The sequence below is a fragment of the Taudactylus pleione genome, unplaced genomic scaffold, assembly GCF_031769625.1.
Source record: "Taudactylus pleione unplaced genomic scaffold, aTauple2 ptg000198l, whole genome shotgun sequence".
Classification (NCBI taxonomy): Eukaryota; Metazoa; Chordata; class Amphibia; order Anura; family Myobatrachidae; genus Taudactylus; species Taudactylus pleione.
In genome coordinates, this window is record NW_028284600.1 from 14511702 (window position 1) to 14538335 (window position 26634).

The 26634-nt window shown below is 42.8% G+C and overlaps 1 protein-coding gene across 5 annotated transcripts in view; it reads left to right on the forward strand.

Moving 5' to 3' along the window:
* Nucleotides 1-26634, forward strand: part of IDE (insulin degrading enzyme) — a 101395-nt gene that overhangs the window by 59504 nt on the left and 15257 nt on the right. For 4 of the 5 annotated variants that reach the window (XM_088476916.1, XM_088476912.1, XM_088476914.1 and 1 more), the window contains exons 11-17: nucleotides 1190-1293; nucleotides 10946-11048; nucleotides 15054-15176; nucleotides 15759-15841; nucleotides 19766-19910; nucleotides 22667-22777; nucleotides 23871-23991. In XM_088476916.1, coding sequence (XP_088333042.1) covers nucleotides 1190-1293; nucleotides 10946-11048; nucleotides 15054-15176; nucleotides 15759-15841; nucleotides 19766-19910; nucleotides 22667-22777; nucleotides 23871-23991 — 790 coding nt within the window. Of the gene's footprint in view, nucleotides 1-1189; nucleotides 1294-10945; nucleotides 11049-15053; nucleotides 15177-15758; nucleotides 15842-19765; nucleotides 19911-20328; nucleotides 20474-22666; nucleotides 22778-23870; nucleotides 23992-26634 lie in introns of all 5 variants that reach the window. The other variant, XM_088476913.1, reaches the window with a different exon arrangement.

Sequence of the window (26634 nt, forward strand, 5' to 3'; positions counted from 1 at the left end):
CTCAGTGATTTTTCGATTTGGCCCTGACATAGGATGCCACCTTTCCAAGTCAGCTTGCCAAATTTCTGCCCAGCTAGCGCTGCCCTAGTCACCTGGAAGTGTTGTTATTGCGAAGTGGAGACCTCTAGGAGCAATTGCCGTTCAGCCGCGAAGCGATAGGCCACAAGTTCCTAGAATGGGTCTGCATAAAAATAATCTGTCTTCGGTTGCAACACTCAGGGGGGTATCCAATTAGCCAAAGTAAATTACCTCGCTCAGGGCTATCCAATTAGCCCCTGAAATCAGCCCGACGTCGGCACTCATCAATCCCCATTTTTCACGGATCGCGGGGATCAATTAGCGCCCGAACAGTATTTGTGGCTAATTGGATACCGCTCTCAATAGCACATTTCAGACGGTCTCTGGAGTTGCCGTTGGGGACTTCATGGTTTGGGTTTTAATGCCTGTGCAGCCGCACACAATCCTGAGATCAACATGCACATTGCCAAATGGCGGCTGGTTTGGAGTGGAGTGGAAACTTGTTCCCTTAACTGTCGAATCGCGCTTCATTATCGAAATTCTAATGAACGAATCTGGATTTGGTGAATGCCAGGAGAACACGTCCTGCCTGTATGCGCACTGCAAGCTGTATATTTGGAAGAGGAGGATTAATGGCCGGGGGCTGTTTATCACGGTTTGGCCTGGGTCACTTAGTGAAGGGCAGTCTCAATGCTACAGAATACGATGATGTTCTAGAGAATTGTGTGCTGCCAATTTTGTGGCAAGGCCCTTTCCTGTTTCGGCATGACAAAGTGTTCATCTACAAAGCGAGGTCCATCTAAAAATGGTTTGCAGAGTTTGGTGTGGAAGAAATGACCTGTACAGAGCACTGACCTCAACCCGTTAAAATCATCTTTGAAATGAACCGTCATGTCAACTGCGAACCAGTTCTCTTCGCCCAACATCAGTGCCTGAGCATGGCTGTGAATCCTCGAAGCCATGTTATCATACCCTTCCCAGAGAAGTGGAGATGGTTATAGCTCTTATAGGTAAGGTAGGTAGCGACTATAGTTATGGAATGAGCTGCTTAACAAGCACAATATGGGTGTTAAGTCCAGGTTACAACATGCTTTTGGTGATTGAGTATATACATAAATAATTTTGAACATTTAAGTTTTTGTTTTAAAGGCAAAAATGTGATGTTTTTCAGTATTACCCACTGGAAGAAGTCCTGTCAGCTGAGTACTTACTAGAAGAATTCAGGCCAGACTTGATAGAGATGGTGCTGGATAAACTCAGACCAGAGAATGTCAGGTGAGTGCCCATTTGAGATTTCAGCTGCTGTTCTCAAATCATCTTGGCTTATATTTATTTTTATATTGGTTACCAAAGCATAAATGACTATCTGTGAATGCTATTCAACATTTTTTGTGTGATGACAATGTCCGCGGAATCCCATGCACATAATGAGGCAGCCATTTTGTGAGCTGAACTGACCTGAGAATTCAGCAGGTGACAGCAGAGTCTCATCATCCTATCCCCAAAATGGCTGCTTTTGCTATGGGCTTCTGGGAGTGCCTCAGTGATGTCTCTAACTCCTAGTCAATTTGTTGGCTCGATCACATAAATATTGTATGCACAATTGTTAATCTTACTGCTAGCCTATACCTTTTCATCTTGGCAGTAAGCCTAATATTCAGTTGTTGGAACACACTCTTCTAGATAATGGATCTAATAGACCCATTCCAGTATCCATGTTGCCGCTCCTGGTTTCTCTTCAAAGTATTAGGCCAACATCAACGGCCACAACTAAGAGAGGTGTAAAACATCAGCACTTGTAATGGTACATAGGGCCTGATTCAGAGACTGACGCTCTGACCAGAGCGCTCGCTCAGAATCAGGGCCCTCCTACATGAAAATGGAGCGGCCTTATGGACGCTCGCATAGCTGTGGGTTACCACCCACAGCTTATGCGAGCGTCCATGATGATGGTCGCGATGGTCAACACCATCACGACCATCGGGCTTGCGACGGAGACCCTGCGGTAGGGTCTCGCTGCCGCAAGCCCTGGAGTGATTTTGGCTCTATCAGAGCCAAAATCTCTCCCACTGACATCACTAGTGATGTCAGTGGGGCCGGCTTCAGACGGTAGGCGTTCCCATGGGAAGGCCTCCGTCTGGCAGCCACGCCCACCAAATGGGGCGTGCTGTCAATCAACATCGACAGCACGCCCCCTTTGGTGCGAGACCCGGAGCGACGGAGAGCCCGTCGCTATCTGGGTCTTGCGCATGCGCGCGACGGAGCTCCCTCCGTCATGCGCAATGGGGCAACATCTACCCGCTTGCAAGCGTCCTGCGCTCGCGAGCGGGTCTGAATGACCCCCATAGTGCACTAATAATGAGCCTCTTTAGAATCAGCCTTGATTAAATATACACAGGCTAAGGACAAATGGAAAAAGACCACCGTTTGGAACATACTGTATGCCGATAATAAATGCAAAGCATGAATCCGAAGTTTTAGGCTGTTTGTCTCACTTGATAATAACTCCTGCAGTCGTCTCGGCTTAATGCTGATGTAATGTGTGCGTGTTCTGTGCTGCACCAGCTGGTACATAAGAGCTGTGAAGCGGAGATGTACGATTCTCTGCAATTCGCGCCTTTGTCACTAATCTTTTTTTTTTTTTTTTATATACAAATAAGAAATGGCTTACAGCTGTGATGTGTGTATATAGGGATCTGTGCAATCCACTGTTGGAAGGGAACATTTGATAAGCTTGTAACTTGTTTCTTTATTGAACATTCAGCTCTTTGCCATCTGTTCCTTCCCCATAGTGTTCTAGTGTTTTGCTGCTCTCCAAAAACTGTGCATGTATGGGGATATACTCATTATGCCGATATGGATGTTTTACGCCAACAGTGGACATGTCGACACATGCACAATGTCAACGAGGTGATTATGTCAACATAGGGCCTGATTCAGACCCAGTTGCTAGATGCGTACGCTCGCTCCCAGCGTATGCAAAATCAGCTAAGTGACGTCAAGGCAGGCGATCACACGGCAAGGCATAAGCACGCCCACTGTGTCTTGGCGTTCGATCACTTTGTGTATGCAGACGCCCACCAGCCTGTCTTTGTCTGCCCACTAGCGAACGTAATCTCCAGGAAGTGTATACAACCATCTGTACATCTGGTTCCATTGGAACTGACCGCCGCGCTTGAGGTTGACTGTACCCTACCGCGAGCATTTCAGTATATAATTCAACCAGGTGACGTGTACTATGATGCTGCCTGGTAATTATGCACGCCTCTGAAACTGTGTTAAGATGCTCAGGCACGCCCGCGTTCGCACCTCCACTTCCCCGTTTCAAGTGGCCTGCCCCCGTTACCACCCACAAACGGCCTCTCCTGTCACTCATTCAGCTGGGCTATCTCTGCTGGGCGAGCGAGTGCTTCCCGATCACTCGGACTAGTTTGCGCACTGTGATGCATACACATGCGCACTTTGTAAAACATCGTTTGCTCTGAGCGATCGCTTGCTAGCGAACGGGTCTGAATCAGTCTTTGTGTTGGTTACATTGTGGTGTACAGGGCTGCGCTTCTGTGTGTCCTCATAGTTTGATTGGCAGCCACCTATCACATGGACCACAAATTGCTGGCTGGATAAATGTTTAGTCTATCACATAACTCGTTTCCACTGAGGAATGGGGCACAAAGTTTATTGCTACTAGACTGATAAAATGTAACAATTCTTTAATAGGAACCGTTTCCAAGGGGCTTTATAATAGGATGAGAAATAAGATGTCACTGATTAGACTGCCAGTGTATACAGTGCTGCACACAGCAAGCTACAAATGTGTCCGCATTAACCTATCCTCAAATCGTGCCAATACAACACTTTGGCGCGTCTTGGTCTTAGTGTATTTTTATATAGATTTTTTTATTGATCTACTACTTTATACCAATACTTTTGTGCCAGGAAAATGCTAATCCTAAATATAGATGTCCTCCTTAGGCCCGTATTCAATTTGGAGCGAAAAGTCCGTTTTGGCGAAACTTTTTCGCCGATGACGTCGGTTTTTCGCTTCATTTATCCCCGTATTCAATCTCACCGACTTTTCGCCGGAAAAGTATCGGCAATGGATGCCAGGTGGAAAACCCCAAATACCTTTTTAGCAGAGCTATTCGAGGGTACCCATAGTGAACCCCTATGTCAGAGCATCTTTACGGGGGTGTTAGGCTGATTTCCCCAAAACTGCCAGAACTATTCGCCGGGTCCTGTTTTCGCACATTTGCAACTGAATACGAGTATACGCAGGGACGCGTGCGATACTTTTTCACCAGCAGAACCTCCGATGACAATGAAAAGTCTGGACTCGGACTATTCGCTCCAAATTGAATACGGGCGTACATCGCAATGCAACAAAACCACTTCACGAGACCTACGCTGATCAGTTTGATATATGAGTCTTGTATATTTGTGTGCGGCTGAGTCTGAATCTGTACAATGGAACTTGGCATGAAAATAAACCGCGGCGCTGCATCGTATAGAGATTCAGACTCATTCGCACAACAATATACAAGTGTCGCATATCTAATTAATCAGTGCCGTCCATGAAGCTGTCTTGTCTCATCACGTCTAAAAAGCACGATCAAGCGAAAAAGACGCTCAGCGCAACAAGAAGGGCTGTTTGGCGTGACTGCGGCAATAGTGTGCGAGGACACATCTGTACATAGTACACTAAACCTGGTTCTCACTCTGATGTTAGAAGATCGACACATGCACAGGATCTGTACTGTGCATGCGTCGGTCTTCTACAGGGAGTGGGCGTGTCTCCCGTTTTTTGCGATTGCCGAGTCCAGGGTCTACATCTACCGACGCAGACTTCCTGGCCTCGAGCAACGGAGCTGCGAAGGGCAATCTGAGTCACCTCAGGGTGACTCAGATGGCCGATGGTCTCGCAGAAGATACGATGCTGCGTCTGCTCAGTACTCTGGTCTGCGATGCTGTCAGGAGCCGTTTATTTACACCAGATACCTCCTGCTGCATTAGCCTATTAGTTGTATGGTAACGCACAGCCACTTCCCTGCGACTGTGCAATATCAAACAACTCTGAGTCCGGCCCTTAATTCACTATTAGTGAGAGAGCGCGTAGTAAGCAGACTTGTGCACTTTGCGCAAGTTCGGCGGAGCTCCTGAATTCGCTAATCTTCGATAGTGTGGTCATTCCATATGGAACTCTGCTCAGGTCTGTACACGTTCAGCAAAATATGCCCATAATCCTGCGCAACGATGCGCCTCCATTATGTTGTGCTTATCAGTTAGTGGTCAATTATAATGGACTCAATCATCGTAAAATAACGTACGTGCAGGAAGTTTATTTCAGTTTACGTGACCCCAAATTTTATTTTATTCATTCCCCGTGGCAATTTTTTTATGTAATTTGCTACTAGTCTGTAGCCTTTTCAAAGTTGGTAATTTACCATTCGAAGGGAAAAAAAAAATCTGTTTTATGTGTTTTTTGTTTGTTTGTTTTTCACCCCCTTCAAACAGTAGGCTTGTGTGGGGATTAAATGGGAAAGTTGTACTCCTTCCAGCATTGCACTACTTTCTGCTTATTTGTGTTTAGTAAGCAGTGAAGACCGGCTGAAAAGACAGCACTAAGAGCCCATATGCTGTGTTATTTCCATCCTGTACCATAAAATCGAGTTTTATGTGCAAGCAGTAGCTTGTTTACCATTGCAGAAAAGCAGCCCTAGAGACAGAAGGCACACTATTATCTGGATTGGGCTCTCCTTGCCATCTGTATTGGCACAGGCTGCATGCTGATGAGACACGCTGCAGATTGTGCTGAGAAATGTCTCTTCCATCTCCTCCGACATCCGTAACCTTGTTGCCCTTTGTGGTTAGATGGACTGACATCCAGCATCTGAGATTTGTGCTGATCAGACATCAGTGGTTGCAGCGCTTTCCTGAAGGCGCACATTCTGGGCTATTGCAGATTGAGGTAACACATGCCTGGATGATAAATAAACTTGGTGTAACAGTCATTCTGTTTTGCTACAAATGACACATTAATGTGATCGCTCTCAGGCTGGCAGTACTGGAGATGCCAGGATTTGTGTAATACTACAGCCTTGTACACCTGTCACTAGACTGGAGACAACAGGAATGTTAAATATACAGTAGTTAGTCCAAATGATTGTGCACACAAGTGTAACATGCAGGTTTATCTTGTCTAGCTTGGACAGGACTAAGGAAGATAAGGATGCAATCATTCCAAACATATAGTGAGATTTATTTTTTTGTTTTGGTCTTGAGAACCTCTCTAGTTAACAGAGGATTGATCTTGCCATGCACAGTCCTGGGGACGCCCTACTGTCACCTCTAACAGCCAGTTGGCATCATTTAATCAGAAATGACAGGGCTAAAAAAGTAATCCAATAAAACAATCACCTTTAATGGATGCATCAAAAATAGGTTGATCAATTTAAAGCTTAAAACACTCTCTACTGCTGGCACCTCAGTTATCCCAAGTGGAAGATCTGAAAACTGAGGGTGTGTCTTTGCCCAAGGGGGCATCATAATAAAATGTTTTACAATATGTTTCAGTGCTTGGCTGACGGATCCGTCTGCTCCCTCTTTTGGCGTCGTGCACAGAGGAAGAGTGACTTGTGGAATAAGGAATTTCCTATTCCAGTGGCAGCAATAGTTGGAATTACATTAGTCATCGGCACACAGCCCTCTTAGCCGGCACTTAGGTGGATGCGTTTGAGAGTATAAAAATCCATTTGGATGCTAAGTATTTGACAAAGTTAATATAGGAGCTTCTTTGCGGTTAATTCTGCAGATAGATGGTAAGTAACCCTGTCAGTAATAGCATTCTTGTAAAGGACGCTGGCCTTTGCAGTTCTTTGATCTGGTTTTAAAAATGGTAAAGTGACAAATATGTTAATTTTGCTACAGGAGTTTAGTTATAGCAGTGCCGACCAGCTAGAGGCCTGTGGGGTTTATGTGGCTTCCACCTTTATTATCAACCACAGTGGAATCTTGTATTAAATTTTAGCTTTGACCTCTAGTATTTGCTAAACGATGTCCTATGTTCAACTTCCAATAGACCTTTGTGTAATGTGTTTTGTGTACAGTTGAGCATATACGCACTACATGGCCAAAATATCTGTGCGCCCCTTTTAATTTGTGTGTTTGGCCATTCGGCCTCACCTATTTGTAACATAATGTCAAATAGAGACTTGTAATCACCATAGTCAGACATTAGCAGTAGAATGGGTCAAACTAAAGAGCTGAGTGACTTTCAATGTGGATCTGTCCTAAGGTGCTACCTTTCCAACAAGTTATGGTGCATACACACGGTCAGATTTGTTGTCAGATATGAATGATAACAATTTTAAAAATCGTTCATATCTGAAAGAAAATCTGACATGTGAGCCTGGAACGATGCGCGTTCCCGCATGTCACATAATGATATCTGACATCGTCTGTGTTTGCAGTCAGATTTTGAAGATTTCATTTATTTTAATACTGTCTGGAATTGTTCAAATCGTTGGTAAAATCATTCAATCGTTCATCTGACAGTGTGTATGCACCATTAGTTCATCAAATTCCTCCCCTGCTAGAGTTGCCTTGGTCAACCGCACAAGTTCACAGAATGGGACCACTAAGTGCTAAAGGCTGGTAAAAAAAGTCTGCCCTCAGTTGCAGGACTCGTAACCTAGTTCCCAACTGCCTCTGGAAGCAATGTTGGCACAAGAACGGTTTGTCAGAAGCTTCATAGATTGGGTCTCCATAGCTGAGCAGCCACACACAAGCCTCAGATCAACGTGCGCAATTCCTCGGCTAGAGTTGGTGTAAAACGCTCCACCTTTGGTCTCTGGAGCAGTGGAAACACTTTCTCAGGCATGCTGAATCATGCTTTACCATCTGGCAGGGGAACCTGGGTTTGGCGAATGTCAGGAGAAGGCTTCCTGTCAGAATGCGTTCCATCAGCATTGGGTGAAGGAGCAATAAAGGCCTTTAGCGGTATTACCAGTTCGGTCTGAGCCGATGTGAATTATAATCTTCATGCTGTAGCATAGGGTGTGGTCAACATGTCACCATAGCATTTTCAACGGATTTAAACCTTAACATTATAATGGACTGTCGACATTCTGTCCCTATCAATATTTTTTGACTATTGACATTCTAACTGCATACAATAGATCTCTGTTCCATTATAGAGACTTGTGTGCTTCCAACTTTGTGGCCACAGCTTGAGAAAGGGCTTTTCCAGTTTTAGCATGACTTCAATCAGAAAAATATTTGGTGACTTTGATGTGGAAGAACTTTCCTGGCTTGGAGAGAGCTTTGACATACACATCATTGAGATGAAATTGAAACGTTGACTGCAAGTCAGGCCTACTCGCCCAACATCAGATTCCCGGCCGCACTAACGCTCTTGTGGCTGGGCTGTGAATCACTGCAGCCATGTTCCAAATTCTAGTGGGAACTCTTCTCAGAAGAGTGGAGACTGTTCTAGAGGAAAAAAGAAGGGGGTCATCTCCACAATTATTGCCACCGGTTTTGGAATGTAGTGTTCAACAAGCACATATGGGTGTGATGTTCAGGTGGCCATGCAGTGTAGTATTTGTGTGTATGTATATCTGAATGTCATTCTAGTTTAATTTTTTATTCCCCCCTCCAGGCATTGCGGATGCGTGCATTGCACTTTGGGTGAAAAATGACAAAGTAGAGGCTAGCAATTTTTTATTTTAGTTTTTATTACTTTCCGTGAGTTCTGACATTTTGTGTTAATGACTATTTTGCTATAAAAATGCCTGTGTGAATTGTGGAGTTTGTTAAAATTAATGACGTGACCTTTTCTAGATCGTAATACTGCGTTAGGAGTCTCATTAGCGGCAGCAGGCTTTATGGCTTGCTCATATTCCAGTTTTACTGTGTAACTGTTTTAAGGAAGGGAAAAAAACACATGGGGCTGGGGGGATGTGAATGAGCGATAAATAAAGGAGATTATATTTAATAACCTTGTGTATTACATTTTCTTTTTCATCAGTGTAAATAGAGTTGAACATTTTATTTCATACGAAAAATCCTGTAACTTTTGTTTTATATGTTGATAGTTCTGTTACCTGTGACAATATGGGCTAATTTGTGCTTCCTGTCCCCTTCTCCCATTATAATTGGTTTGGGTTTTGCTTACTGTCTGTGCCCTACTCTTACTGAGCACTATGGGTGGGTTGGAGAACGTACTCCAAGCCACCACCAAGGTTCCTTCACCAGCACCTGGAAATTGCTTCTGGCTGGTGAGTGTAACTACCACAGCCCCTATTCGCAGGATGTTTTAGATGGATTGTCTACACTGCTTTGGATTGGGACTGTTGCTTGGTAACAGGTAGGGCATGGACGGAAGAGGAATGGCTTATAGAGTAAGTCTTTGCCTCTAGGTAAAAGAAATACAGCAGGTCGTTTTAGTAACAGTGATGTTTATTCGCTGAGTAATAGCTCTAAAAAGAGCTGTTATACACACTTGAAGCTGGTAGATGTTATGCAATTATACATTGGACCATTTTGTCCTTTGTCTACAGTCTCCCATGCACATGCTGGCAGGGGTAATCCAGCTCCACGTCTTTTTTTACAAGTCCCTACTGGTTCTATAATGTATCGTTACATTTGGCTTCCTGTTTTTAATTTACGTTGCTCTCCATGCACTGCTTGACCAATGTAGGAATTAAGCTCCTGTTACACCCTGGTTCTGCTACTGTGGCCTGAGAACTTTAATCAAATGAACCTCAGGGGTTCATGCTCCAATGCTGTAGAGCCACATGAAAGGGTTTAGAGAGCTGGGAGCCAGATCAAGAAGGAGGACACTATCTCCTCTGTGCTCCAGCTACTGCTAATATGAATGGTATACAGTTTCCAGACACCAGCATAAGTTCCAGTCTAACTTTCTTGGACATCCAGTTGTGGGCATTTGTAAACTTTTGCTTGTTAATTCACTGCCCCAGTGCACTGATAATTTCTGGGGGGGAGTTCACAGATTAGACACAACCTCGTCATGTTCCTCCTATAAATGTAGTGCAACTTGTTGATTTTTAATACAGTGCATGCCATTACACCTTATGTACACTGTATTTATTAGCCACAATTTCCCAAACCAATTAATTTTACAAAGTATTTGTTGCCTGGCATGCAGACCAAGGAGAGGTCACTGGGATTCCAATATTGTTTTCCTCTGTCAACAATGACATCATTCACTGCCATGCACTTTGTTTCTCTAGTGAAATAAAATGAAAAGAAAAAAAAAAAAAATTTTATTTTATGTATTAAAAAATATATAATTTTTTGTCTGAAAAACATTTATATATTATATATTCTTATTATCATTTATTTATATGGCGCCACAAATGTTCCGCAGCGCCTTACAAAGTACATAAACAAGTTGTAGACAAGCGACTTACAGAACAATACTACAATACAGGACCAGGACATGGATAATATACATTGCTACATTAGCGACCATAACGCCAGATAAGCAACAGAGCATAAGCCACCAAGTGTTAGGTGCCCTAGTGGTGAGTAAGAAGTAGATGAAACTAAAGTAGGGAGAAGCACAAGAGGGTAGAGGGCCCTGCTCGTAAGAGCTTACATTCTAAATACACATTTTTTTTATTTTAAATACTTTTATGGTCTGAATTGTATTTCTGGGAAGGAAGCAGTATGGTTTGCACCTAGAGAATCCCTATCTGGCATTTTGAGGATTTGGTCAGTAAGTCTAGTGGTCACTCCCACGGTGTGCCTCAGTGTTTTAGTGATGAGATTATTCCCTCACGCTACACTCATAAGTATTGGTGCAATCCAGGAGAAGTCTACTTTATGTAAAACGTACAATGACTAATACTTTTTGGATCTTCATTTAGTTGTTGGTGTATTGATGTGTAACGGCTGTGTCCTGCAGGGTAGCTATTGTCTCCAAGTCCTTTGAGGGAGAAACTGACAAGACAGAAGAGTGGTATGGAACGCCGTACAAGGAAGAGGACATCCCAGCTGATGTTATTACGGTCAGTAGATTACACTACTTAGTAATGTCAGCCAGCATCACGGCTCTATTATATATTGATCTATCTATATAATATTGTAGAAGGTCTGACCTGTCTCCTCAATGCGTGTGCAGTGGAAGCCTGAGCATTCGCCCCAACTGCTTCAGGACCGGTTGCTGGGGTAAATTTGGGAGCTGGAGAGGGCGAGGGGGACGGGGACTGAGCCACGTGGGGTTTTACTATATATTGTACAGATGTGGATGTAAAGCTCTTGTGTTGAGCCACCAGGTCACATGGACCACATTAGTGTGGATGGAAGATGTACATACACATGGATTGGCATTTGGCCATCTCCCAGCAGGATTGCCCAAATAGTAATTCTGTGTTTATGATCTGATCATTTTTATGTATCATACTTGTCCATATGCGGTGATATTGGCCAATGGGTCAGAGAGATTGCTGCAGTTGTCGCTAACATTAGTCTCGTTCTGGTGCTGCTTGTGTTCTGGTGTATCGTCTGATTGTCTGCAGTTATGAGAGGCTGTAAAACAAAGGGTGGGGGAGAGAAGATAAACTGTTCCCTACTAGCCACTGGCTTTACTGATGGAAGGATTCTGCATGCACAGGTCTGTTGTGTGCTATTGTTTATGCCGGTATTGTATTTAGAGATCATGGACCTTGTGTCTTTGTAGCCAGGAGGTGCAAGTGCTCAGAGGCTGAATTAGTGACACTGAGGCTCGCAGGTGAAGTCTGATTTGGTGCTATGACAGCGTGCAGTCTACCGCAGTGTTTTTAAACAGAGTGCAGTCTACTGCAACATTTCTACTACAGCGCGCAGTCTACCTCAGCGTTTGGATGATAGCATGCAGACGTTTCTATGACCAAAAAAAGACTTAGGGCAAAATTTACTAAGCGGCGGGTTCTAAACCCCGGTGGTTTGATGGTGGGTTCTATTCTGTCCTAAACCCCGGGGGTTTGATGGCGGTTTTGAAGCGGTTTCTAAATGACAGCCCTGTTCTATTCTAAAATGTTTTGATGGCGGTTTTGCTGCAGTTTGGCCTTGGTAAATCTGCAGATAGCAAAACCGCCGCCAAACCGTCGAGGTTTAGAACCCGCCGCTTAGTAAATTTTGCCCTTAGCCCTCAATTTTTTTATCACAATAATAATACTCAAATTAGGAAGTTCGGTATTCTAATCCACAGCTGCTATCAAGGATAGGCGTATGCTTCAGCCCTATACAGTAAACAAGAATATGCAAAAATAAAGACAGCGCTAATAGATAAGGATAATTTATTTCAATATATAACAAAACAGAATAAAACCAATATGAATCAAAAAAATTGTTTCTAAATTAGATCATAGAATATGAATAACCGCCCGGTATACCCAGAAAGTTGCAAACACAACCTCTAAAAGATTAATTAAAAGACCAAATCAATCCAGATCTACATTCTCCTATTCTGATCAATGGGTAGGTGAGTATTTTGGGCCCTTAACTCCCATGAATCACTTATACCTCCTGCACTTTAGAGATTAAATCAGTTGAAAACTCCAGCGGTGGCATATCATTTTTCAGTTTAGGTTAGTGATGAAACAAGCAGTTATTTAAAGGAAGCAAAGCAGCAGTGATCTCCAATGAGAGTGGAAAAGCTCATATTATAATATTGCATAGACTTAATTAGTTTATGCCCATAGTGTTAGTATATATAAATATCAAGCTTTTATTAGAATATTGCAGAGACTTTGTTAGTTATTGTTAGTACTATAAGCAGAGCTCCAATCGGCATGCATGTATAGCTGGCAATGGAACTTTCAAATGCTGCTCGTAATCATCCATGAGCCAATATACATCTCAGAACATTTCATATGCAAGTAGATTCAAGTCCTCTGCTATATAAACAATCCTGTACGCACAGTCCTCCTGGGAGATATGTAAATGGTATATACCAGCTGTTTTAAGAATAACACAGTTCTTTATGCGTTTCTCCGCCTTCTTTACGTTCAGCGGCTTCCTCAGAAGTTTCTGTAACAGCGTGCACCCTACCGCAGCATTTCTGTAACAGCGTGCACCCTACCGCAGCATTTCTGTAACAGCGTGCACCCTACCGCAGCGTTTCTGTAACAGCGTGCACCCTACCGCAGCGTTTCTGTAACAGCGTGCACCCCACCGCAGCATTTCTGTAACAGCGTGCACCCTACCGCAGCATTTCTGTAACAGCGTGCACCCCACCGCAGCATTTCTGTAACAGCGTGCACCCTACCGCAGCATTTCTGTAACAGCGTGCACCCTACCGCAGCATTTCTGTAACAGCGTGCACCCTACCGCAGCATTTCTGTAACAGCGTGCACCCTACCGCAGCATTTCTGTAACAGCGTGCACCCTACCGCAGCATTTCTGTAACAGCGTGCACCCTACCGCAGCATTTCTGTAACAGCGTGCACCCTACCGCAGCATTTCTGTAACAGCGTGCACCCTACCGCAGCATTTCTGTAACAGCGTGCACCCTACCGCAGCACTTCTGTAACAGCGTGCACCCTACCGCAGCACTTCTGTAACAGCGTGCACCCTACCGCAGCACTTCTGTAACAGCGTGCACCCTACCGCAGCATTTCTGTAACAGCGTGCACCCTACCGCAGCATTTCTGTAACAGCGTGCACCCTACCGCAGCATTTCTGTAACAGCGTGCATCCTACCGCAGCATTCTTTTGACAGCGTGCAGACTACTGCAACATTTCTATGGCAGCGCGCAGACTACCGCAGCATTTCTATGACAGCTTACTGCAGCTTTTCTTTGTATATCATTTAAATATGCCACAAAAAAGCATCATCTTTTCTTAGAACTTATAGCAGAACTTACAGCAAAAATGATGAAGACATGATTGATAGAGATGTTTGCTAAGCCTCCTAGCTGAATCTAGGACATGGATATGTTAACTATTGGGTACCATATGCATGTGCCCTATCCAGGGCTGTGGAGTCTACTGACTTCAGCTTCAAAATAAAATGTATAATCCTATATAATGATTCTCCAAAGAATGTCTTGCGATCGACATGCGCAGTAGTAGCGGGGACGTGTGCCTGCAGTGCGTGCCTCATCTTCCCTGCCAGTAGCTCAAACATGTATCATTAAATAAGGAAAGGGAAAATCGGGGAAAGATCTCTTTATATCGGTGCACACGGATAATGTTTATGTTAAAATATAACTTTTATTAGAATGCTAGATAAAAATGTAATCCAAACTTCAAGACTCATCTGAAACTAATGAGAAGCAAGCGATCTAAAACCAAAGAAATAGAATGTGCATAACAGTAAATATGTAAAACAAAATATCCAGACCATGCGCTCACATCCAGCTGATCTGCAGATGTTAATAAAAATCCCGTATGAGTCCAGCAATAAGACCAGGTGTAATGGTCAGTTCATCAGATTCTATATAGACACCAGATCCTTTTTCCTTCATAAATTGGACCGCAGCTCCCCTTGTAAAAAGATCAAGCCCAGATTCGTAATTCTGTTAAATATAAATGGAAAGGGGGCGCTTCATAGTGCAATAACGTTTTAATTAATAAAATGGTTACATATAAAACACAGCACTGTTACAGTGCCGCTTGTACCTTATATAAAACGGTGTGGGCTGGTTACCACATGGTGTTTTTAAATACTCCCAACGGCAATCACCACAACGTTGTCCCTAGAAGTTATCTGGCTCACACACCCCGCTGCTCAACGCTTCTCGAGAGGTTTCCGCAGGTCGAACCACGTCGCTGCTAACCACAGTTGTGCTACACTCGTGTAGCGGATATGCACCTATAGAGTCGCAGGTGTAGTGTAAACGACTTCACAAATCTAGCAGTGTGTCTAGTTTAGTGTTCGTTGCAGCTTCCTCTTAAAACCTGCAACCATTTTGATGCAGCAAAGTAATTTAACTTTGTGTCCCTCATTCTACCCACTTAGTTTAAGTTTTTGTTTTATTATTTCCCTCCCAGCCTTCCTTTTATAATTTTATATTCTTAAAATATTTTAGAAATGGCAAAATGCAGATCTAAATGGAAAATTCCATCTCCCAATGAAGAATGAATTTATTCCTACAAATTTTGAGATTGTTCCTTTGGAAAAGGATGCAACATCCTATCCTGCTCTAATTAAGGTAAGAAAATGGATATATATATATATATATATATACTGTCATATACAGGTTGAGTCTCCCATATCCAAAATGCTTGGCACCAGGGGTATTTTGGATATCGGAATATTCTGTATTTTGGAATATTTGCATATCATATTGAAATGTCTTAGGAATAGGGCCCAAATCTAATCACAGATTGCATTTATGTTTTATATACACCTTATACACAAAGCCGGAAGGTAATTTTATACAATACTTTCAATAATTTTGTGGCTCAAGCAAAGTTTGTGCACATACATGAAATTTATTTATGTTTCATATACACCTTATACACACAGCCTATAGGTCATTTTATGCTTTATTTTTAATAATTTTGTGCCTTAAACAAAGTTTGTGAACATTTGAACCATCAAAAATCAAATGTTTCACTATCTCGGTCAAGCTAAAAATATTCCGTATTTCGGAATATTCGGTATTTCAGAATATTTGGGTATGGGAGACTCAACCTGTAAAGAGAATTTCTGTCAGTAAAGCCCTTGTAAGCATTTATTTCATACTTTCTGTTATGGACTTCAATGCAGTGTTTATATTCTTGTTTTATAGGACACGGCAATGAGCAAATTATGGTTCAAGCAAGATGATAAATTCTTCCTCCCCAAAGCCTGTCTCAACTTTGAGTTCTTCAGGTTAGTGCACAGCCATTGCAAGCGTTTTCCTTTTTATATGTACACATTATTGTCAGCTATTATCTGAGCACGCTTAGTAATCTCTCGCTGATATTTATGTGAAACCAGCTATAAACAATGGGATTGTGGTGCTGACACTGGGCACTTTTATCTCCATTATTTTTATTTATTCATTTGTTACTGCCTGAACTGCACTGTAAAACTGTCCCTTTGCTAGCCATAACTGTAGATAATGTTGTATTGTATTTATGGCTAATGGTAAATTCCTCCATGTCTCAAATGCTGGTCGTTAGACTGTTATTGTTGCAATTGCTCAGTTTGTGTCATCTTTCATAATAGAACTCATAATAGAACGTGCTACGGTGAATGTGTATTAACGGGGGAAAAATAGCTTGAAGCTTCAAAAATATAATTCTCTTGACAAAAAGCTTAGACTCTCTTTATAATCTACTTATTATATATATTTTTCAATGTTTTTGTGGTTTTTCATAAGGAAAATGTGTGAGATAATTGTTACCCTTTTTCAGTTTGTGTCTCAGTAACTTTGCCAAGCCTGTCGGTAGCGCTAGTGGTATTATGGCCTTTTTAAAATGTACAATGAAAATGTATGTCTTGCGTGGCACCAAAGATAAATACGTAGCCACACCAAAGCCCATATGTAATTGCCTGCAAGTGGTAGTAACTGGCTCGATTCCAACTATGTAGCTCGTAGGTTCAAAGTGACCGTAATTTAACTTGGTTGGTTTTTCCTTATAAATTATTGCTGGTTTAAATCTATAGGCTAAATCGCCGGAATACTACTCGTAGGCTATTACATATGGTCCCATATGGACAGATGTGTCTTCATACACTATTCCTGCAGTCGCACAAAACAGCCCTTCTCTGTGCGCCAGGTCCTGTTTCACTTCACTTGCGCTGAGCGTCTTTTTCATTCGAAAATGCGTCTTAGTCGAATCGGTTGCGACAAACCACTTCACGAGACTGCACGGATTAATGTGATATGTGACACTTATACATTATACATTTGTGTGCGACCGAGTCTGAATCTGTATAAGAAGGGCTACAATGCAGCGGCCGCGGCTTTTTTTTTTTTTTCAGGCCACGTTCCATTGTGATTCATATACAGACTATTGTGTATTCGTACAAAGTAATGACAACCCCCCCTCTACTTGCTGCAGGTGTGTGTGTATGTATATGTGCGTGTATATATGTGTGTGTGTGTGTGTGTGTGTGTGTGTGTGTGTGTGTGTATATATATATATATATATATATATATATATATATATATATATATACACACACATTATAGTATTATTATTTTTTTCTATAATATTTCTCTAGGTGGTAATGCAGCTGTAGGTGCAGAGATGTCAGCTGTTTATCATGTAAATGGTCTGGAGTTAATGTATCAACTGTGATCTCTCTCCACTGTTTAATTGCACCTCTGTCCTGTTCCCTTTCCTCCTGCCCATCCAGACTGTACAGTTATGGCAGCCTTCATATATTAAAGCCTACAAAAAATCAGGCTGTTGGCCTGGGAAGGCGGAATTAAGAGCAGCCAGGAGAGTGGATACTGCTCCCAATTGTAAGATTGCTGTGACTGCCCCAGCCAAACTCCTTCACTGGCACATGAATCCACCACCTGGTCCTGCCTGGGTGTTGTGAAACTGCTGCAGCACCTCTTTGGTTCCACACCGGAGAGCCGGGATTGGATGAGTGTTAGCTGCTGTCTGTAGGTCACGACGGCTGAATCAGTGCTATACATTTATACAAAGGTAGAGCCTACTTATAGGAAGTACAAAATGGGCAACATCTAGACTCTTGTCCAGAGCAGATGGGCTGCTGTAAGCATGTACTACTACAAGGCTCGTCTTCTATAAAGCAAATGATTAAATGTCAGCATAAAAATAACAGATTGTGAGAATTAAATGAAATCTACAGAGAAAGAGCAGTTTATAGGGCAAGAGGTCTGCATTGGAAAATACTGTAGCTTGCTCTGATCTCTAAGGGGTCAATGCAATGTGTTACTGATGCCACGGCATCAAAACACTGGCAAAGTCACCGCATCTCGCACCCCTCGCGGCCTGCTTCCAGACCGAATTCGTCCACATTTGCTTGCAGTTTTGAGCGAATTCAGGCTGCCGTAAAGTGCGTCTGTACTGCGATGACTCACACCCGCAATGGATTGCTACCCTGATATTACAGGAGTTAGCATACTGTACTCTAGTTTGTCTTTTAAGGGAATTAGGAGAAACCAAATATGGTCGCCTTGCATAGGTTTGAATTGTAAAATGGGGACACCCACATCTTGGCTTTATGTTATTGATCTAACATGCAGGTGTTTGCAGCCTTGTGTGTGTTAAATGGGAATGAGCCATGATGTGAGGCAACGTGTGCCTTAGCGTGTTTTAGATCCGTATTCCATGTATCTCTGTACAGGTTCAGTGGAATAAGATGTATATACCAGTCTCATTATGAACCTTCACGATCTATAAAAAAGAACCTATAATAATTTCAGAACACCAATATATTTTGGATGTACGATGTAATGTTATAGAGGAGGAGTGTAAAGGCTTTTGATATGTAACTTTTGTAGTGTCTATGGATCTATCAATTCAGTAGTTAGGCTTAAAGCCCTGGAGTAATTATTTTTAATGACACATATGGCCTTGAGACCCCTACCCACCTACCACCAATATTACCCCAAAGTCTTATGCACGTTCTTCCACCATTTTCTTATCCAGCAAATTAGTCATCATACACCAGGCCTATATTGCTTGGAGGGAGACGGCTTAAATCCCATACCATATAGTACAGGGCAATACCCTGAAAATCACACATTGCAGAAGACACCCCATCGGCAAAACCCCTACGCCCACCCCTGCAACATACATGCATTCTTCCAGTGCCTCCAAATGCTCTTTTCAGTATTTGTGAGGGCATTCAGGTGCGAGTGCTCATTGGGTCTTTTGTGACTAAAGGCTCCGGCAGAACATGCAGCTGTTGGTGGGAGATTCAGGCCTATGAGCATCGGAGCTTGCAGGTCCTGATGACAGCAGGTATGTTGAAGTGACAGTGGTGGTGATGGCATGTGTGGGTGTCACCTCCGTTGTCCTAGAGCAGCTAGATTCCATACATCGTAGTGGTCTTCTGGTCATTTTCTAGGAATCCAATAGACTTCTAGGCAGGGTTGCATAAAATTGGATTTAAAAAAAAAAAATCAAAAACGAATTTATTTTATTTAAATAAGATTTTTTGTAAAGAAAATTTTTTAAATAAACGTTTAAAAATTTAAAACGTTTACTTAAAAATAATTTTTAATAATAAAATCCTATTTAAATCCAAAAAAATCTGATTTCAATCAAATAAATCTGTTTTTTATTTTTTTTTTATAAAAATCCAATTTTATGCAACCCTGCTTCTAGCCCTTTTAAACCTTCTAATACTGATTGGCTATTGTTTTGGTTTAGCCCTGTTTAAAGCATGCTGGGACGTGTAGTGCGACAGCACTTGGCAAGCCACGGGTTGCCTATTCAGTTCCTCTCACTTGGCAAAAATCATGTGTAGTTCAGTAATAACCTAACTATAACTCTTAATCAGAGATTAAACTGTCTAAAAAGTTCTTATTGCATATAACCAGAGTATACATCTGTTGTGATCAGACTGTTCTGCTTGTACAACAGGTCACATTTTACTTGACCTAGCAAAGTGTTCTGTGTGTTGTCCCTTGTATTCATGCCTGCATTTATTTTGTCTACCTTGTTTTACGTTCTCCCCAATGTGGAGCTCTGCGGCACATTACAAAGGAACGGCAATAATAGTCCCATACTATCTGGGGGTCTCCCTCCGCAGTAAAAAGAAAGGGAAAACTGTTGGAACGAGAAAGCAATTCAGCTAGACTTTAATTTCAATATTCTCTTTCAGCCCATTTGCTTATGTGGATCCTTTGCATTGTAACATGGCCTATTTGTACCTTGAACTGCTTAAAGATTCTCTCAACGAGTATGCATATGCAGCAGAACTAGCCGACCTGAACTATGACCTCCAAAATACCATCTATGGGATGTATGTAAGTACTTCGATGCAAGGCAGATACAAGACCATATCCTACCTCCTCCCTCCGGACTCTGCTTCCTGTTTGGCGGGGGGGGGGGCAGAAGAACTCTTTATTTTTCCCCATCTCTATACTGGTTCATTATTACGGTATTTGCCAGGCCTTTCAGGGCTCAGTTGAATTTGGATTACATCTTTTATATTTATGGGGAACTGGGAAATTTTAAACCGTGGAAAACAAAATTCTGTCCTCCTCCAATCAGACGATCCCATCACAAGACCATGTGATTGTGACGCTGCATATTCATACTCTTTTTGTCATGGTCCTCCATCCACGTTCATGTCACTGCTCTGTGGTATAGCGTTCAGTTTTATCTTTCTTTTTACTTTTCCTTTTTTTTGTTTGTTTGTTTTTTTTTTTTTGTCCTTGTTAGTCGCTACCTTTATGCTGACCCCCTCCATTGCAACATGACATACCTATTACTAAGGTTACTGAAGGATGATTTAAAAGAGTATACATATGCAGCCCGCCTCGCAGGTGTCAGCTATGGCATTGCATCAGCAATGAATGCAATTCTTGTAAGTAAACCTGTAAAGGAAGCAGTGACTTCCCATTATGGCATGAACAGGCGTATATAACCGAGTGGGGTGCTTCTCTGGCTTTTCTCTGCACATGTACCCATCTGGGCAAAAAAGGGGTCTTAGTCTTCTTTCCTTGTTGTTACACTTCCGCATTTATGATGCTTTGGACACAAATGTACTGTAACCGAAAGCAACCAATAAGATTCTCCTTCATTTGACTAGTTTCCCGACTCCAGTGATCAGGGACCTCTAGCAGTGCATGTTTTCCAGATCTCCTATTTGGTGCACAGGTGTATTCATTACTGGCTGACACATGAAAAGATACACAGAGGATGCTAATTATTTCACTTTTGATACTAAGGAGATCTGAAAAACATGCACTGTCAGAGTTCCCTGAGGACTGGAGTCGGGAAACGCTAAACTTATGGTGCATACACACGGTCAGATTTTTCTTCAGATCTGAACGATAACGATTTAAAAAATCGTTCATATCTAAAGGAAAATCTGACATATCTGTCAGATGAACAATTTGAACGATGCGCGTTCCCTATGGTCAGATAACGATATCTGACATCTGATGTGTTTGCAGTCAGACTTGGACGATTCCATTCATTTTAATGCAGTCAAAAATCGTTCAATCATTCAAATCTTTGGTAAAATCGTTCAAATCGTTCATCTGACAGGTCTGACCGTGTGTATGCTCCTTTTAGTGTATTTCAGAGCAAAAAAAGTTTTAATTGCATTGGTTGCCTTGGGTTCAGATTATTCATGCTTACAGCACCAGTTTATTAACCAAAGCTCCTAGGTGTCCTGCTGTTCTCCTTCTGCTCATACTAACCACATCCTGCACTGTCTATGTACTAATTTACATGGCTACCACTGGGGGAGATTGAGCAATATGCAGCCTCACTGCTGCTGTTTTTCCCAAGTCACCTTGTCCACATGAGACTGGATAGTGTAGGTCAGAGGTATTTAATATGCAGCCATCCTTTTTTTATTTTTTTATTTTGCCCTTTAGCACTGTTTGACCTGCACGGTCATGTGCAATTTGAGTAGGTAAAGTATCCCTGCTGTGATGGTTTTAAATACCCCCCTTTTTTCCTACTAGAAATTGACAGCCGTAGAAATACACTGTAAAAAGACACCGGAGATAGAGTTGTTTGTAGATCTGATGCCTTGCCAGACAGAATTAAGAGAAATGAGACTGCTGCACTATTACACCTGTAAGCAATAAACGAACATAGTTTCCGGCAGAGATTACATTTAGTTTCCTCAGGTGTAGGAAGGAATTTCATTGTAATACAGCTACGGAATGCTCAGTCCCTGCTCATCTGTCCTCGGATTTAGGCGGCAGGCAGTGAGATAATACAGAAGTACAGCGTCTTTGCAAGTTTTGGATGCAAAATATAATTTGCACCTTGGTAACATAACACCCAGATATACTCTGAGAGATTTACAGAGATTGTAGTTTCTGCTTTTATTGTAGCAGCATTGAATTGTGTTTCTTCAGTAGTTTGTTTCGTCAATTAGCACTTACTCCTAGGGACTGTGTGCACGTCATCCTAACACCAGTTAATGGACTAGTGTCGCTTTATCTGTTGCATGAGTGGTCTTCGGAATGTGGGACCTTCCTTGGTAATGCTATAGACATGCACTTATTACATCTTTGAAGTGTACAAGTTATCTACATGCGGACAACGCATGGACCAAACCAATATTTATTACAATGCAGCCTTTTCGGGTCACTAGGAATAAGTGACATCACTGAGGCATGGGGTACATGATAAACACCAGTGCCTTATGCCTCATTAATCATTGCATGTTCCCATAGGATCTGTAAGCTTGCTATTGGTCCAGGACACAAATTGTCTGCCTCAATTATGTTGGGGCCAGTTAAACTTCAGGTACCTAATTTATCTATCAAACCTTCTAAAGAGGACCAGTGGAGGTGTTGCCTAAAGTAACCAATCAGATTGTAGTTATCATTTCATAGAATGCACTAGATAAATGATATTTAGAATCTGATTGGTTGTTATGGGTAGCACTTCTCCTTGTCCTCTGTAGAAGGTTTGTAACAGAATGACTGAGAACAGCTGGTAACTACAGCAGTGTCAGGTGAAGGGACTATCTGTTACCTAGTAATAGAGTCCTCCATGGGTGACATTCTGACACGTGTGGATTGTTTTCCAGCTCTCTGTGAAAGGCTACAATGACAAACAGCATATCCTGCTCAAGAAGATCATTGAAAAAATGGCCACATTTGAAATAGATGAAAAACGATTTGAGATAAATAAGGAAGCGGTAAGTTTTTCCCAGCCATCTTATTTTTGGAAAGCTAGGGTTGGGTATGGGATGCCGGTGTCCGGGATCTCGGCGGTCAGAATCCCGACGCAGGCATCCAGAACTAGGTTACTATCCCGACAGCACGAGGTAAGTATACCTATCCTAACCCAACCCTCCCTCCCCGGTGCCTAAACCTAACCTCCCCCCTTAGTGTCTAACCCAAACCCTCCGCCTTAGTGCCTAACCCCTAACCCTCCCCCCAACCCCGCTACTTACCTTCAGGATTTTGGCAGTCTGGATGCCAGAGTCGGTATTCCGATAAGTGTCGGGATTCTGGAGTCTGCATTCTTATCGCTGGAATCCCCGCTGTCGGGGTATTGAACGTATCCCGGAAAGCTAGAATGTGGCTGCAGGAAGAACCTACAGGATCACTGGTGGTACCAGCAGTCTAGGCGCGCCTAGTGGATGATTGGGTCATTGGACTTGGTGAAAGATGTGCATTCCCAGCTTATACAATATGGGGTTGGGATTCTCAAAGGTGGTGCATTTGAGAAAGTGAAGACAGGTTAAATTACAAAGAAAAGCCCAACCTCAAAACTGAAACTGTTGTCCTTGTTGTTCACGGAAAGGTCAGCATGAAAAATGGCATCACAAAAATTAAACACAAACATTATTTTATTCATCTGTAATTCTCAGAGCCTTCCTGATTACATTAAAGGCTGAGATCCTCTTTTCTAGAGACCATTTCCGCCACTATATAAATAGAATTCACACGAGTTAATAGTTTTCAAAAATTCTTTGTGGTCCTCTTTGTAGTTTATCTCCAATGGCTCCACTTGGGAAACTACCCCGAAATATACTGATTGTAAATATATATAATATAGCTTTGCTAAGTCCCTTGAGAAATGATATGATGCATTTTCTTGGGCATTACCCCAGCACAGAAATAGGCTGCTTCCATTGGGTATAGATGCTGGCGCGCTGAGGGTGTTGGGTGTGAGGGAACCAGACACTGCACTTTCAGCTGTAGCATCAGAAATGTCAGACATCCAATTGCATACAGTTGATGAAAGTGCTAATGCCATTTTGCGGTTGGAATTTTCTTTTCTAGTATATGCGGTCCCTGAACAACTTCCGGGCAGAGCAGCCTCACAAGCACGCAATGTATTACCTGAGATTGCTGATGACAGAAGTGGCCTGGACGAAAGATGAACTACGAGATGCACTGGAAGGTACGTTATAGACAGACAACAACTGTTACAGGAGCTGGAGAAGACCATCTTGGGCCTTTTGTGGTCCTCTAGACATCACTAGCTATACATCTATAGGCAGCATTTTAGAGATTCTTTGGCTAGCTCATCCTAACTCAAATCTGTTTATTATATTAAACCATGCATCAACCGTCTCAGCCAAGTGTCTCGAATTGTTTTAGTAAAGTAAGTCACATTGTTTAGTCACAGGTTTTGTGCATTTAGTCACTGGTCATTTCTGTACCTCTCCTGTTTTCTGGTTGTAAATTTCTAACTATTACTTCATTTCCTTTAAAAGTTTCTGCATACACCATCCTCTACACAAGCAGACTCTCTTACAGCTTCATTCACTGGCTAATTCTTATATATACAACTTGGCCATATCTGCCTGTAGCTGTAATAGGCGCATTGCCACAATATTTAGGAGGTATACAGCCATGGCCAAAAGTTCTGAGAATGACACCAGTATTGGTTTGCACAAAGTTTTCTGCTTCAGTGTTTTAGACCTTTTTTGTCAGATGTTACTATGGTATACTGAAGTAACATTACAAGCTTTTCATAAGTGTCAAAGGCTTTTATTGACAATTACATTAAGTTTATGCAAAGAGTCAATATTTGCACTGTTGACCCTTCTTTCTTCTTCAGGGTCCACAGGAACTACCTTGGGGTATGTGGTTGGAGAGATCCAGGCACAAAACAGTCAAAGCTTTAGCTCCCAGAATGGACTGGTGGTCCTCCCCCATATATACCCCGCCCCCAGCAACTGGCATTCAGTTTTCTGTCTGGTACTCAACAGGAGTTCAGACGTACCTTTTTGAACAGGGGACTGCTCTGGCAGTCTCAAGCTCTTATTTCATGATTTGTTTTAGTTTACTATTTTACTAGGCTGGCAGTGCTGAGCGTCCTAATAAGACGCATGCACTGCGACGACTCCTACCTCCGCCGATGCCGCAACACCAGTAACGTCTCTGGTGATTTTGGCTGGTCACAGCGGAGCTTAGCTAGCAGCGACACTGGAGGCCCAGACTGCAATCGGACGCACGGAGATGTCAGGTAAACCGATTCCTCATTTACGGGCAATCACGAACGACAGTCCTTACTTCTGTGACTGGAAACGCACCGGAAGCCGCTACAGTGAAGGCCCGGCCGCTCCCCCCGCATCCTCACTAGACCACTGGGGCCTTATAGTCTGGTGCTGGGGATCGGCAGTAGACGCATTTACTGCCATGAGGCCAACGTATCCGGCAGGTCGATGCAGTTTAGGGGAGGTAGGCTCACCCGGCCGCTCCTCCCCCGACCCAGACTCAGACTCTACGAAAGTATTCCCACATCTGGGTTGCTCCTCCTACCAGCCTCGTGTATATGAGACAGTCCACCATCGGTGGTATGCTGAAGCTGGTTGTTCTCAGAAGGTTTGGATTTGTCTCCCTGTATATCTCTCCCCTGGGTCAGGTATATAGTGCTCTACATCCTACCAAGCCGTGGGGGTTGGTCAGTTGATACCTTCCGAAGGTGGTATCCTGTTTTCATATGAATGAAGAAATTGTAGTCCCGGCCTATCAGTCTTTAGACCTTTCTACAAGTGAAACTTCCCTGGATGTGGTTCGAGCACTTCATATCTAGGTGGATCATACAACTCCATCAGGAACTCAGATGTGCTTTTTGTGTTATATGGTTTTTACAAGCGAGGCTGGCCAGCTAACAAGCAGACTCTGGCTAGTTGGCTGCATATGACTATTTCTCAGTTTTATACACAGGCTGATCTCCCTGTCCCTAACACGGTGACAGCACATTCGATTCGGTCTGTGGGACCTTCGTGGGTGTTTAGACATGGTGCCTGTGTGGAACAGTTGTGCAAGGTGGCCACCTGGTCTTCTGTCCACACTTTAATTAAATTTTATGCATTTGTTACTTTTGCCTCCAAGGATGTTTCCTTTGGGCGGTGGATTCTCCTCTCTGCTGAGGAGCGTCCCCACACTTATGGGATCTGCTTTAGGACACCAGTTTCTGTGGACCCTGAAGAAGAAAAGAAGAGTTATGGTAGACTTGCCTTTGTTAACTCTTTTTCTTCGAGCTCCATAGGGCACCCACCCTGACGTACCTGGCCTCAGTTGGGATCTGTTCCTTCTCGTCACTGATTCCCTCATCTTTGTGTGAGTGTTTCTAGTGTAATTTGTACTTCCTTCTCCACTTCTGCCATTTAGGCTAGTTTACAAACTGAATACCTGTGGCTGGGGGTGGGGTATATATGGAGGAGGACCAGTGCATTCTGGGAGCTAAAGCTTTGACTGTTTGGTGCTTGGATCTCTCCAACCACATACCCCAAGGTAGTTCCTGTGGACCCTATGGACCTTGAAGAAAAAGAGTTAACAAAGGTTAGTCTACCAATTTCGATGTCTTGTTCCACGAGCCACTTGGAGCACCTTGCCATAAGGCAAAAGTGATAACTATCATGCTGGAAAAGGCATTGTTCGTCACCAAACTGTTCTTGGATTGTTGAGAGAAGTTGCTCTTGGATGATGTTTTGCTACCATTCTTTATTCATGGCGGTATTCTTAGGCAAAATAGTGAGCCCACTTCCTTGGCTGAGAAGCAACCCCACACATGAATGGTCTCTGGATGCTT